The 16,050-nt window shown below is 33.9% G+C and overlaps 2 protein-coding genes across 4 annotated transcripts in view; one reads left to right on the forward strand and one right to left on the reverse strand.

Moving 5' to 3' along the window:
* The window catches only part of RO60 (Ro60, Y RNA binding protein), a 34,944-nt gene extending 28,249 nt beyond the window's left edge, over positions 1 to 6,695 (forward strand). Inside the window, 1 exon segment of the mRNA XM_044001574.1 lies at positions 773 to 6,695. Coding sequence (XP_043857509.1) covers positions 773 to 925 — 153 coding nt within the window. The 3' untranslated portion in view covers positions 926 to 6,695.
* Positions 1 to 16,050, reverse strand: part of GLRX2 (glutaredoxin 2) — a 41,373-nt gene that overhangs the window by 10,981 nt on the left and 14,342 nt on the right. For 2 of the 3 annotated variants that reach the window (XM_044001573.1, XM_044001571.1), the window contains exon 4: positions 13,594 to 13,879. In XM_044001573.1, coding sequence (XP_043857508.1) covers positions 13,742 to 13,879 — 138 coding nt within the window. In that variant the 3' untranslated portion in view covers positions 13,594 to 13,741. Of the gene's footprint in view, positions 1 to 13,593; positions 13,880 to 16,050 lie in introns of those variants that run through there. The other variant, XM_044001572.1, reaches the window with a different exon arrangement.

Here is a 16,050-nt window from a genome sequence, read left to right on the forward strand (position 1 = left end):
TTTTTTTTTTGGTGAGGCAGTTGGGGTTAAGTGACTTGCCCAGGGTCACACACCTCATATTCTTTTAATGCTAATGCTAGAAGGAACTTTATAGCTCATCTAATTGAAATCCCTCAACTTACAGATGAGGAAAATAAAATAAAGCCCAAAGAATTTAGTTAAATGCTGCCTTTGGATAAAGCATCAAGGCATTAAAATTAAGTCTATTTCTTATACTTAGTTCTTTCTTTTAAACTTAAGCTAAAACCTTAATAGAATTGTCTTTTTTCTTTTTTTAAATTTTTTTGCGGGGCAATGGGGGTTAAGTGACTTGCCCAGGGTCACACAGCTAGTAAGTGTCAAGTGTCTGAGGTCAGATTTGAACTCTGGTACTCCTGAATCCAGGGCTGGTGCTTTATCCACTGCACCACCTAGCCGCCTCTGAATTTTCTTTTTTCTAAACAAAGCAAGGTTAATGTGGTAAACATAAAAAACTTATGGTGATATTATAAGAGGTATTTCCCTTACATAATCATTACATAATCCCATTACATAATCAGAATTCTAGAGCTTTGGCATGATAAATATTTTCAAAAATAACTCAGTGATTTATCATAGGTTGATAGATTTAGAACTGGAAGGGACCTTAGAGGCTCATTAGATGTATGACAGAGGAGTTTTAAAGTAGCTAAAATTTCATATGCTGTGTAGTATATTAACTAAATCCATATTTTAAATGATCAGAATTTTCATCTATTTAATTTTACCCTGTGAATCTTTTTCTTTCTTACAGAAAATGGATATTCCAGCTAAATTGATTGTTTGTGGAATGACCTCAAATGGTTTTACCATTGCAGACCCAGATGATAGAGGCATGTTGGATATGTGTGGCTTTGATGCAGGGGCTCTGGATGTAATTCGAAACTTTACGATGGATGTGATTTAATCTTCTGGTACCAGCACTTTACTTCATGTCCATTGCTGGCAGTGGATTTTGCTACAAAGCTCTAATTACCAGCTAAACTAAAATCAACTGAAAAATGGCAAACATATCAAAAAGTTACCTTTTTTCAAAAGGAAAGTAAGAAGCCTAAAATTACTTTCCTATCTTCTATATGTAATTTAAACTGCTAATAAATTAAACTCAACCAATATTTTATAAAGTACCTACTACTAAACTCACTGTAGAAACCTTACCTCCAGCTTCTTAGAAGAAAAAATTTGCATTCTGACGCATTCACTGAAGAATTTTTTTGCTTTAGAACATCATTAATACTATTTATTAGATGAGAGCCAAAAATTAAAGTGGTCCCTGACATCATAGACTGTGTTCCAGCTTAAACAATTTGCTTAAGCTGTGTTGAAAATTTTCTGTGTTCTCATTTGAAAAGGATGACTTTGATGACACTTCCATTGTTTGAATTCCAAATACTAAATATACTCTCTGGGTGCACTAGACCATGTAACTGTGATGGAATATAAAAGTGATCTGTAAAGTTTTCTACTTGGGGTAAGGGGGATAAGGAGCAGGGGATCACATCAAGAAATTTGAGAAAGTGATCAGTGCTACATCTTACCCCCAAAATAATCTGTGTGATCTTTTAAGATCACATTTTTAGTAGGTTTCTTACATATTGAAAATCAACTTTAATAATTTTTAACTAGTACTCATAGAATACAAGGTAGGTAATCAGAAACAGCAAATTCTTTGATCAGCAGCTTTCTATAAGCTTTGTTTTCTAGATGAAAAACACTTAATAAGTTATTCTAGGTTACGAGAATGTTGACATAAGTTCACTACTTTTAAAATAATTTAGTTGATTTGACAATTCCAGTAATCATCCAAATTCAACTATATTTAAATTTAAAATTAACCCTCAGAAATGACCATTTTCCTACTTTAAAAGAAGATATTTTAAAATAATAATGTTCTTAATGTAAACTTTAGCTAATTGTGTTTTAAATGAGTTTCTGTTATGTACAGTGTAAAACAGCCAGTAACCTCCTATTGCCAGTTATTTTCTCTGGTAACACAAATTTAGTAAATTGTTTTCTGATCATAGAAAATATTTGACAAAAGATAGGTCTGTTGGTAATGTTTAAATACATTTTGCAAAGGACTTTGTGGCCAATAATTGTTTATGAATTAAAGCAATAGGTTCACTGACATCTTCAGGGAAATTTTTTTTTAAATTGTGTATAGTTATGAATTTTTTTTATTTAGTACACCAAAGTGTACTAAAGAACAAATAAAATCTTGATAGGAAATTTTCTTTAATCTTAAAGTAACTACTGAAGTTTTCAACTTTACTCTTCATAATTTTCACTATTATTCCACAGTAGTATCAATATTAAAACTTTTTTCACTTATTATTTTTTTAAACTTAGGTGTTCAAGAAGTAAAACTAACAAATACAGATCTTAACTTTCCACTTGCTTAGCCATGAGATTTGTATGTGTTTGATGGGGTCAAACAGTATTATTGTAGTTTATATACGTGTTTTTTCTACTTTTTAGGAAGTTTTTTCAGAACAGTAATTTTAGAGCTGTGATAAAGCTATCATTGCAACCATGACTTAAGATAGCCTGGTAGCAGTTTCAAAATTGCTTCCTGCATGGGTCATACTATACTTTCTTCCAAACTTTAAGGATCTTTTATTCCATTGGTGTAAATACCTTCTCCACCAAAATAGATCACAATTTGTCAATTACTAGGCAGTGTTTGAGAGCTACCATGGCTAAAAAATTCATCATCCTTCCTGGAGCCAACCTGGTAATGAACCTCTCCTCATTTAGCTAAGATAGTCCTTGGACAGCAGTATCCCAAGGCAACTCTTCAAAAGACCTTCCAGCTTGGTAGAATCTACCAGACTTTGTACTTCCTAGATTGTGAGAATATAGGCCATATTTTTAATAAATCAAGTTGAAAATGCATTGCTACTTCCTATATTTTAGACATCTATAACCTAACTAAGATATATTTCCAAAGCATTTGATTGTTTTTAGCCTTCTGTCACATTTTAAGTGATTACATGTTGGATATGTTTTATACGTATAACTGTCATACCATCCAGATGGAATTTAAAGAACATCTAATAGCTGTAATTAGTTAATAAAATTAATTTTTGAGTACAACTTTCTAAGTTAAAAATTTAGAAATACAGGATGATTACTCATTGTAGAAATGTTAATGACAAAGTATAAAAAAAGACTTACTACAAGTGTAAAAATGTATCTTTTTAGTATCTATAAAGTCAACAATCTTTTACGAATATCTTCAGGAATTAATATTTAAATCATTCAAAGAAATAATTTGTGACCTTGGGAAATGTAAGTCCAAAAGATTATGAGGATTATGATATAGATGATGCATTATTTCATTCTTTTTTTTAAAAGAATCAGAGACATTATAGAAAACTTATTGAAGCTGGTTTTAAGGCTTTGGCAGTTTTTTCCTGCCTAATGACATAGTAAAGTTATTTCTTGATGTTAGAAACAATATCTATGACTTTGTTTAGCATTTTAGGAGAGGGAAAAATTAGAGGAAGGTTATGTAAGTTTGTGGCCAATGTTAAAGGACCATGTTACTCCTACAATTTCCTCACAATTCACGTTGGCACAATTTGGGAGTTGAATGTTTATGGGAATAACAAGGTCCTCTTAACTTACCTCACTGTAATAAATATACTAAGGCACAAATTATACTCTGTGAATCATTTTTAGCTTTACTTCAATTATAAGGAAAAAAAAGTTGCTTTTACAATCTTAAATTCTACATATTGCTATTATATCTTAATATTCCATGAAGTGCAAACATAATCTCAAAATTGAGGCTGGAAAAGTGGTCTCGGAAAGGTAAGGATAGGAACTTGATAGCCATCTAAAATTATTTGAAAAACTATAATGTGGAAAAGAGAATGTGAGATTTGTTTTGCTTGGTCTCAGAGGGCAAACCTAGAACAAAAAGGAATGTTGTAAAAGGACAAGTTTTTAGGCTTGATTAAAGGAAAAGTTCCTGACACCCTTCCCAGGAGTGAAATGTTCTACCTCAGGAGGTAGTAGGTAGTAGTATTCTACCCCAATAAGTCTTCAAGCCCAGGCTGGATCATTACTTGTTAGGTATGTGATAGATTGTAATCTTGTTCAGTTAGGAATTCTAGTACACAGTCATACGATAAAATTTAGTGCTAGAAGGGAGCAGAGAGTTCATATAGTCCAACCCTTCCTCCCCACTCCCCCAAAATTTACAGATGTAGAAATAAGTGCAGAGTGGGTAAGTGACTTGCCCTCTTGCATCACTGAGACTGTTTTATTATTTAATCCACAGAATAAAAATGTTTTTTGCTAGCTCACCCTACAGGCTAAGTAGTGGACAGGTCATGGCATTTTATAAGAAATACTTAGGTATGGGGGAGCCAGGTGTTGAAGTGGATAGAACACCAGCCCTGGAGTCAGGAGGACCTGAATTCAAATCTGGACTCAGACACCTGACACTTAGCTGTGTGACCCTGGGCAAGTCACTTGGCCCCAATTACCGCACCACCACCCCCCCCAAAAAAATACTTAGGTATGTAATTTAGTATTTTTGGTAAACATTAAGTACTTTTGAGTTAGTGATATTAGGTGATTTTGTTTAGTTAAGTATGACATAAGTTTTTGTTATATATCTCTGGCATCCCAATTGCTGCATGACTGAACCCCTTCACAACTTAGTTCTCCAGCTATCGAAATGTAACTTGTATCTGACAAATAGTTTGGTCTTTGTCAAGCACTTTGAGAGTCTGTAGGGAAAAAAAAAATCAATAGTATAATATTTTATTCATCAATCTAAGACAGTGCTTGTAAGCTTTTGATTTTCTTCTGAAATATATGGCCAGTATACTTTGAAAACCATTTTACTTAACAGGCCTTTTTAAAAACAAAAAAAATAAACTATCTTGTGAGAAATAAAAGGTCAGAAATGTTCTATATTGTCATATAAGTGAGCACTGGCTAACAAGTCATTATAAGACAACTATGGGAGGATTGGATGAAGGCATGGAAATAAAATACCAAGTCTATTCAAGTGGGATCAAGGACTCAAATTTTGATTAAGGGAAAAGTCCAAATCAGAAAAGGCTTATTTGACCTTTTGGTTTTAAAATTTACTCTTTAAACTGCAAATTATTTTAAGGAACTTTAAACTTCATAACATAACTTTTTGTCATGACAAGAAAAATTATGCAAAATTCAAAAGGAATTACAGAATATGATCTTTTATCTTTGGAGGATGCACCAGAATTTTTTAATAAATGTTAGGATCTGACACTGAACATAAAGACAAATATATTTTAAAAGTAAGATTGTTCTCATCTGTAGTTGAATTTGAATTTACCTTAAAGAAGTTATAGCTAATGATCCATAAATATACCACTGCATCTTAGTAAACTAGTGAAAATTTTGGCACTGTTTATCAATAGTGTTTTCATATGACACATCTGATAGTTTGTTAGTGGCACTGTAAATATAAAAATGCAATATCACCAGTTTAAAATGTATAAATTTCAGAGAATAAGTTTAACCATATAAGTAATAACCTTATATTTATTGTACATACTTTTAGTCTTAGGTACTAATTTCCAATCTTTCATCTTTTCTACCTCTTAGTCATATTCTTTTTATCTTAATACCTAGTTTCTATTCCCTCCTTTTTATTTAAAAAAAAAAGTTATTTTCCATTTGATATCTTATTCCAACTCTGCTCAAGGGAGTTTATGCACAATTGAAATGTAATACATATGGATCAGAAAAAAAATAAATTTTAGTTTTGATGTCTTTATTAAGTTTCTTTGCTTATAGGACTATTCTTTTAAATGCCTTAAAGATGTTAAGATTTTGATAATTTAGTTTTTTACTAGCAATATCTGAACAATGTGCAAATCTACTGGGAAAAAAAAACACCCTGGACTAATATATCTTATCCCAAAATCAGTTATGATAGTATTTCATTATGTAGTGTATGTTAATAGTTGCCCAAAATGTCTTAAGATCAAATAGCCTTTTTAAAAAATTAGAGCCAACCCTATAAGAACATTACTCTTCCCTAGAAGTGGAATTACCTGAATAGGTCTTCTAAATGAATTGCATTCCTAAATTCTATGTTCTCATTATTAGGGCCAATAAAAATCTGCGTAAATAGTGTAATACTTGGAGCCTTCTTGTACTAAAAATCTCAGAAAGTCTGTTTATATACACTTAGGACCTAAGAAAATCACATAAGCAAATAACTTGTACTCAGTCTTCGTACTTTTACAAAGTACCAAATTACTGAATTTTCTTTCTGAAGAGATACTGTCTTAATCATGTGTGACTTTTTTACATCGTAAATTTACAAGGGAATAAGGGCATTAGTTAACTGATTTCTGGATAAATGTAATAACTTACATTTTATTAAACACTGAAAATATTGAATTGTACTAAAAGATTTATAAGAGGATAATATAAATTGTGGGAATTAAAATTGGTAAATTTGTAATTTGATGGTTATGATCTAATCTTCTGAAGTTGATGATGAGGTTGTGTGGCTAGGAATGTGTAAGCTATTGTTTCTGATACTGTAAAGCAAATAGATCTTTTCCTCTACTTCCTCAGCTATGGAGTTTCTGCTTCACTTAAAACCTACACTAAAATAACTTTTGTAACCAAACAAACAAAAAAATACATCAACCGTTATACTCTGTTGGTTGTTCTTATAAAAGTCAGGATAGTGGGGTTGATATTAATATACAAGGTCACACATAATTGTTGGAATATGCAAGTTAAGAACTAATTCAAAGCCTTCATTAAAGTTTTTAACTGAAAACTTGTTAAGTTTTATTCATTTATAAATGGGAACTATTATAGAAACTATGGCCCTGTAAAGGACAAATTACAGTTGATGAGTAGTATAATTATTATTGACAGACTTGTATATTTTTGCTGTACTGAGTAGTCCTGAATAGTGTACATACAAATTAATGTGATAACATGAGTATACATGAACATGTATCATAAATCATTATAAGCACCTTAAGACTGAGTTTCAGCTCTTCTACTACTTGTCTTCTGGTGTGAGGTCTGGATAATACAAAAACTATAATCTAGTTCTGCAAAAGTAATAGTTGTATGCTGTATAATAAGATGTTGCTTTCCAAAATCTGACAGTCACTGTTGCTGATGTGTTAGGACAAGTTTATATAAAGTAGAATTCAAATTTTTAGAGTCATTAGAAGAGCCTTAAAGTGGAAATTTCAACTTCTTCTGCCTTAAACGGTCACTCCAGTACAAACAAGTATATAGGGACTCAGTGTTACCAATTACTGCCTTAAAAATGTTGATCTAGTATTTGAGAGGTATAGAACTTTAGCAAGTTCCTTTAAACTAAGGCTTTCTAGTTTTGTATAGTGACTGGAAATAAACTTTAAATTTACTATACATTAGTTGAATTACCTACTTAGCAGGCAAGCATGGGCACTTTAGTGTTTTGTATATACTAGTTCAAAACTTCCCCCCAAATCTGACTTGTGCAAAACATTGTACTCCTGGTAAAAAGGTCATAAAGGTGATGAAAAGAGTAACGGATGGGGCAGCCAGGTGGCACAGTGGATGGAGCGCCGGCCCTGGAGTCAGGAGTGCCTGAGTTCAGGTCCAGCCTCAGACACTTAATACTTGCTGGCTGTGTGGCCCTGGGCAAGTCACTTAACCCCCATTGCCCTGCCAAAAAAAAAAAAAGTAACGAATATAGGCAAGAATGATAAAACCTTTATTTGAGTTTCAAGAAATTGTTGACTTTCAGAGTAAATATATTTTATACAGTAATTTTGCATATTTTGTCATTGTATACCTTTTTTTCTCCCTTTCAAAGATCTCATTTTAGAAGGATCTCATATTATATCAATACAGTATTTTTTTTTTTTTTTAGTGAAGCAATTGGGGTTAAGTGACTTGCCCAGGGTCACACAGCTAATAAGTGTTAAGTGTCTGAGGCTGGATTTGAACTCAGGAACTCCTGATTCCAGGGCCAGTGCTCTATCCACTGCACCACCTAGCTGCCCCATACAGTATTCTTTTAACACATCTAGGAACCATCTGATGGTTTGAATTTTTTTTTTTTTACTGTTTTATATAATTCTAAATAACCTAAGCAGAATACTATGATGACTAGATGACCTGTTAGAACCATGTTGTATTTACCCTAAGTATGGGACATATCCTCTAGAAGCTTATCCCCAAGAACAATTAATTTTAGAAAGAAATTTAGTAGCATTTGTTCCAAATTACTTTTATAAATCAGCATATAAAAAGTATGCATTCCATGTATGTAACTGATAAAGAAACCTGTACTGGGAAATAAAAATCAAAGTAAAATGTAACAATTGCAATAAAAAATCCAGGCCAGTGGATTGGATTGGTTAGTTACATACCTTTTAAAGTTTACTGTTTTTCAAAGTGGAAATAGTTTTTAATATGAAAAGAAAGATCAGCCATACACAAACACAATCCTGACTTAATAAAATTTGGGTACATGTATAGCTTCTAAATTCTGTAGTTTTCCTAATTCTGCTTATTAATGCTTTATAAAACCTTTGTAGTTTCATCTGTTTATAACTTACCATTTTTTTCAAGGAAATGTATATGTCTATTAATTGCATTATTATAAAATAATTCTTCAGAGACTTTAGGGCTTTTACTTTACCTCTCCTACTAGGCCTTGACTAGATAAAAAACAATGAATAAATCACTCTTCTTTAGAGACTACAGCAAAAAAAAAATTTAAACCTTTGTGAAATGCTAGTTGACTTGCATACTTGCTGTAGAACTTGAGATAAGCAATGAATAAACTGCATATCAATTTGTCTTTTTACTTCTCATAAAATATTTGTAGTACATAGTATTTTAAACACATTTAAATTTGTTTTATATAAAGGGCAACAGGCCCTTGCATAGCAATTCTTCATGTTAAGAAATTTGAACAAATGACAGACCAAAGTTAATATTTAATAATCATATAAGGCATCTAAAATTCATCTAAGAATTTCACTGGAAAATGGGGTTCAGGATGCTTCTTTGTTGTGCAATAATGACTGACTCCAAGGGAGAGATACTGGGTGGAATACATAATGATAATATAATTATTAAACATAGGCATATGACATGAGTACATACTCTAAAGATATAAGCAGCTAAAATAGATTCCTTTGAGGAAAAAAAATGTTTAATGAAATAGACTGAAATCGGTTTGTACCAAAAAAGCTGATTATTTCTCTCAGGCTGTTTTAACCCTAAAGAATAAGCCACACCTGAGGGCAAATAAATAAACCCTTTGGGGTTTATGCCCAACTAACTTTTCCTCTTAAGTTTGTGGTAAGACAGCTAAACCCTGCGACCAGAGGTTAAACCCTAAAACACAACCCTTTGAATTCTGCAGTTTCCATTCTGGGACTCAGGTCCCTAATTATTGAGTGCCTGCTTCATTTTAAATGCATAGGCGGGTAGGCACCCACCCACATCCTCATCATCCCTAGGCACACTGCATGCCCCGACCCTCTGCAACTATCAAGTCATATGCTTCCTGCGGTTGGAAAGAGTGCATCTGGGCAGCTAGGTGGCACAGTGAATAAAGCACCAGCCCTGGATTCAGGAGGACCTGAATTCAAATTTGACCTCAGACACTTGACACTTACTAGCTATGTGACCCTGGGCAAGTCACTTAACCCTCACTGCCCCACCAAAAAAAAAAAAAGTGCATCTGTGTACTCAGATACCCTTATCTAGCCATTAAGCCACATATGGGCAGTTTCCCCTGGTAAGCTCTGCCTCTCTTCTGTCTTTATATCTCAGTACTTAGCACTATTCCATAGAACTTGGCTAACAGTAAGCAATTAAATACTTTTAAATTAATTTAACAAATGAGTAATACTCAAATTCAGGTCAGTTGATTTCCTAAAGAAACCTATTGTTCCACATTTTGTCTAGAGCTAATGACACTATGAAAAAGGAATAAACTAAAACTGCAATTTTCTTTATGAATAATCCTTATTGTTCTGTATAAAATATTAAAACTATCAAAGGAAATCCAACCATAAACTTTTATTTTTTAATACATGTGACTGAAACATTTTCCCCAAAATGCAAATATAACAATGTGGTAGGATGAAAAGAGCTGTGCAAATTGGTCTGATAGAAATCCCACAATGTAGGTATGAATCCCACCTCCAACATTTAGTTGTGTGACCATAAGCAATCATTTTATTTCTGGGCACCTCAGTTTCCTCATCTGTAAAACGGGGAGTATATTTGCACTCCTTTATCCCTAAACAGTCTTATGAGAGATCACTTTATATAAATGTCATTTATTCTTCACATTTCCATCTTACTGTTCCTAGATTTTATTAAAATTTTGTAGTGATAATGCTTTCCTCTTTTCTCAGAAGAGTACTTCACTTCCCCTTCTATTTTTCTCAACTAACATATTTTAGGTAAAAGCAAAGAAAATTTATTGATAATACAGTGAATGAAACAAATGTTTTGAAAGAATATAATATCTCCTATACTCCACTTCTTACAACATAAAAATTAAGATTATAATGGAATGAGGTCTTGTACAATGCAAAAAAAACACTGGCCCAGGAGGCAGGAGACCTGCATAACAATCTCAAATAGGGGATGACCTTAATTTAAGTAAATCATAAGTTCCCTGTACCTCAATAAAAGACCTGGAAAAGACTTCTGGGGTTTCAACTCTAAAATGCTGATAAAATGAATTTAAAAGATTTCATAACTGTAAGGTATGGATGCTATAGTATTCCCACCCACAACACAACACACAACACACACACACACACAGGGGTGTATGGGAGTCAAAGCATCAGAGGAAAATGTCAGTCTTGCTGAAGGTTTATGTAGACCAGAAGTTCTTAACTGTGGTAAGATTATTGGAATTTGGCAGACCGATTAGGATGAGCCACACCTGGCCTGCCCTGAGTGATGTGTGCTGCTGATGTCAGCAGGAGAAACCACTCTCCACAGGCAGTTTTGAAGGACCTCCTCTTTTGGGAGAGGAAGAGTAAACACTCACTGAGGGGAGCTCAGTCTCTTCCGCAGGGACTTTTCTCTTCTGGTGGTGCAAGCAGCAAAAAGCTGCAAAAAAGGTGGCTACAAAGCTGGTTTTCCATTGAAGCTACAGACCCCAGGTGGTGAGTTAACATATGAGTCCTGCTCTTTTGAATTAGCTGAACTGGAAGTGAGTGGGGATTGTATAGACTTAGGTTAGAGTTAGGAGGATTATCCATATTTCTTTATCCCTATTCCCTTGTCTTTGATTTTATTAATTTCACCTTTGCTGTTTATTTCATTCCCATTAATAAAACCTGATTTGCTTGTGGAAAAGAGGCTGTTAGGTTCCTTTCTTATTGGCCTGGGAGAAATATCTAAAAAGGCAGTTCAGAGGGGAGAGAGCTTTGGACCTAGAGATCCCTCATTGTTTCCAGGACCCCAATATTATGGTGAGCCACTCAATTAACTCTCCATATATTAAATTTGGCCCTCACATAACCTTTTTTGTTTCATGAACTAGTAAAGGCTATGGACCCTTCTCAGAACATTGTTGTTTTTTTTAATTCATAATTGGAGGAAATGCTAAACTTTTGTTAGAGGTTAGTGAAAATAAAAATGTAATGGGTTTTTTTCCTATCCACATTCACAGACCTTGAAATGTATGAAGGCATCTGTGGACCTTAACATTAAAAAGACTTTTATTAATCTATAAGGCAGGGGCGGCTAGGTGGTGCAGTGGATAAAGCACCAGCCCTGGATTCAGGAGTTCCTGAGTTCAAATCTGGCCTCAGATACTTAACACTTACTAGCTGTGTGACCCTGGGCAAGTCATTTAACCCCATTGCCCATAAAAAAAAAAATCTATAAGGCAGAATTGAGATGAAATGCAAAATGAACTTTGGCAGCAACTGCTGCCAAAGCCAACTGTTCTTATAAAACAGGCTAAACCAGGTAGGGAATACTGACACCCACCATAGGCCTACCTGATACAGGTAGATTATATGAAAATAACACTGAAATTAAAGAGTTACTCTTGGCTCCTGCTCTAAGAGTTCAAATGTTAGATTTTCTTCCAATTGCTTGAATATTATAAAGTATAAGACTGGGTTAGCTTTTTAAAGACATTTAGGGTTTTCAGATGGGTAGTGTTACGGCTTTTAAATCAATATCATAGAACAAAATCTCATCCTTATGTAGTAATAATAACAGAAGTTGTGGCATTTATAAGTTTTTCCTGGAATATCTAGAGTTCTTAATATCCTGATCTTTTGTAGTTAAGTGCTTTCTTATCTCCTTCAAACTTTCATATACAAATATACATTATTTCCCCAGTAAAATGCAAGGTTCTTGAAAAAAGGGGCTGTTTCATTTTTTGTCTTTGTACTCCAAATATCTAGCACACCCTGTTCCATGTAATAGATCCTTAATAAATGCTTGTTGGACTGGAGTATAAAGTTCAAAGAATCTTGGTGTTTTCTGTGCAGTGCATATAAATTTGAAAAGGAAAACTCCTTAGTAGGAAAATCTTGATTACTGTGAGCAGCCACTTTTTAAATGGAATGTTAATTGGGGATATAAAGGTTACATTCTTTGACCACAGAAGCCTGTCTCTTCTTCTGTGAAGGTGTTTTCTCCCACTGGAATTTCAACCATCCTAACATAAACATGTACATAGAAAACTCTTCTCCAGATGTCTTATAACCTAAAACAATACCCCTACCCTGCACAAAGCAGACATTGAGCAAACTGGAACTAATGATATAACCAAGATATTGGAGATAAAACTTGACAAAGTAGGAAGTGATTGAAACATGGCTTTTCCTTATTTATGCTATAAGCACATTTCTTCTTACATTTCAAATCTGGGTTAAGGGGGTGGGTTAAGCCAAACTATTTATTAATCAACTCTGGGTTACTGGTTTGGGTTTGGGATTCTTAGGCATTCTTGGGCATACACTGATAAAATTTTTAATTGAAATTCCCATCCAATGCAATAATCTTCTTTAGAACATGCCAGACTGTAATGCAGCCTCTGCCTAAAAAATTTTTATGATGGGAAAAATACTACCTCCTCACAAAATAGCCCATTCTATTTTGGGACAATTCTAATTATTATAAAGTTCTTTTACACCTTTTAACATGCCAAAAGCAATATCCCTATAATGTCTACCAGTTAGTTACAGTACTGCAATCTGGAATAATAGTCAATAAAGGATTAATTTATTTTCTTTAAGACTGATTGATTCCTATTCTGTTTTCCTAACTTTACACAAAGGCTGGATAGTGATGATCAAGACTGACATTCAAACCCTGACTGGGAAGCATCAATACAAAGTAAGATATCAAATCCCTAATCCTAACCCCTTAACTTTCAATTTGCACGTAAGAGTTCCAACAATATCTTAATATTCTCTAAGAAAAGTTGTATTCCATCACTGTGTGGTTTCATTGCTTAACCACAAAATTAAGGATACAAAAGTACCAGCCTCAATGTTGCCAAGTAAATTAGCCTAGCCTTAAAGTGCTATAGGAAGAAGAATATTTAGCAGGTTTTGACAGGTCTTTATTGTTCACCATTTCATAAGCCATTCTTGGAGAAAGAGTTCACATTTTCAAAGATTTTTTTAAATGTTTTATAAGTAAAATGACTAAAAGCTGACATCTGCCAGCACAGCCTAGGCACCTTACATTACTGTCTGAAATTCTTTGATCCCAACTTGCTTAAATAACACTGATGAACTAATGGAAGCAGCTTGCCTTCTTTGTGAAGCCGATGAGTATCAGTTGCTCCTCCAATAAAAGTCCCATTGACAAAAATTCTTGGAACCTGTTAAATAAATAGAAAATAGGTTAGTTATTATTTTATCTTTTTGCAGTAATGTATACATAATACAACCTAACTTATACACACTAAAAATATAAAAATATCTACCACATATATTGTATAGAAATACAATTCTTACACCAAAAGAAAAGCAGATTATAAAAAGTCTTCCATATGCATACAAATGCAAATAAACACATACATAACTCTACACATAGGATCATAAACTTAAAGCTGGAAGGGCCCATAGAAATTGAGTCTTTTCTTAAGAAATGGTTTTTTTCCAATTATGTGTAAAACCAATTTTTAACATTTTAAAAAATTTTTTGAGTTCCAAATTCTCTCCCTCCCTCCTTCTTTCCCTTCCTCATTGAGAAAGCAAGCAATTTGATATAGTTATACATGTGCAGTCATGATAAACATAGAAATCATGTAGTCTTATATCCTCAAATTACAGAGGCTCATAGAGGTAAACTGAATTCTCCTAGCTCATATAACTAGCAACAGAGCGAGCTATGTTTAAACCTATGACATCAAGATTTAAATTAAATGCCATCCCCTTCACGACACTTTCTCTCACCCCTCCTATTCAGTAACAAAGTCTTTCCTCTCAGATGTATTTTGGACCTCTCTAATGTAGCTAGGTGGGATTGGTGTCAGGAAAACTTAATTCAAATCTGACCTCAGACACTAGCTGAGTGACCCTAGGCAAGTCATTTAACCTTTGTCAGTTTCCTCTTCTGTAAAATGGAGATAATAGCACCAACCTTTCATTGCAGATGAAATAACATAAGTGCTTTGCAAACTCAAAAATGCTATGTGAATGTTAATTATTACTGTTATTATTAGTATTTAACATGTAATTCTACATTTAAAAGTACATACACATTAATACATGCTTTGATTTATATACACACATGCAGAGCCTCCACAATCTGATTCAACCTACCTTTCTGGTTTTCTCTGGAAACTCTGCTCACACATATTCTACTACAATCAAACTGAATTATTTGTTATTTTCCCAATAACTTCCTACACTTGGCTCCCTCTGTGCCCACCTCTTTCTGGAATGCCCCAACCTCCAACTCAACAATACCCCTCAAGTCTCCACAACCTGGTCTGATCTCTCTTCTTCTGACTCTCACAGCACCGAGTACATTTTTTATAGTACTCACCTCTCCCATATGACATTTTAGTGTTCTGTGTACACTTTTCTCTTTCCTAACATACTAAAAAGCTCATTGAGGGCAGGAACAATATCTTATTCATCTTTGTATCTCTTTATAGCACCTAGAATAATGCTTCACACAAACCAAATCTTGAAAAAGTCTTTGACTGAGTTGACACGTATTACCTAGTTAAATATTGGGAAAAATCTCTAAGTTTCTGAGGCTAAAACAGAAAACTGGCTAAGCCTTCTATTACTATAAATGATATAGATTCAACTGTACTAGTTGAATGAAAACAAATAACCTAAACGAGATAGAAAAATGCAATTAGAAGGAAATCATCAAGCTTTCAGTAATATTGGCTTTATAACAAAACTGTTCTATGGGAACACTTACTGAAGAAAAAGTCCTGTGAGATTTTAAAAAGTCATGGGGGCAGCTAGGTGGCGCAGTGGATAGAGCACTGGCCCTGGATTCAGGAGGACCTGAGTTCAAATCTGGCCTCAGACACTTGACACTTACTGACTGTGTTACCCTGGGCAAGTCACTTAACCCCAATTGCCTCAACAACAACAACAAAAAGAAATAAATAAAGAAAAAAAATCTTTAAAAAAAAGTCATGCAAAGATCCATTTCCTAAGAAAAAAACTTCTGATGCATCCTCCTCACCCTCTCACCAAAGAGGGACAGAAGAAAAATCTGCAAATTGAATTAACTGTGCTGCTTCTCAGTCTTGCCTTCTAGTTCTAGCACCCAAAGGGTTGGCTCAGGAAATCCCACTTATTTGATTTGAGGACCTAGGCTCTTCCAATTCTGTAATACCAGAGACTCAACTCAAACGCTTGCTGGGGACTTGCCTTAGGTCAGGTACTGGCTTCGGTACGGAAGGAGACACAAAAATAATTTTGGCATAGTCTTTACTTTCCAGGTGGATCACAATAAAGTTAAGGAAGATGGTACACACATACAATTCTACCACAAAGTAGAATGTCCTAAGAGAAGCAC

The sequence above is a fragment of the Dromiciops gliroides genome, chromosome 4, assembly GCF_019393635.1.
Source record: "Dromiciops gliroides isolate mDroGli1 chromosome 4, mDroGli1.pri, whole genome shotgun sequence".
NCBI classification, from domain to species: Eukaryota; Metazoa; Chordata; class Mammalia; order Microbiotheria; family Microbiotheriidae; genus Dromiciops; species Dromiciops gliroides.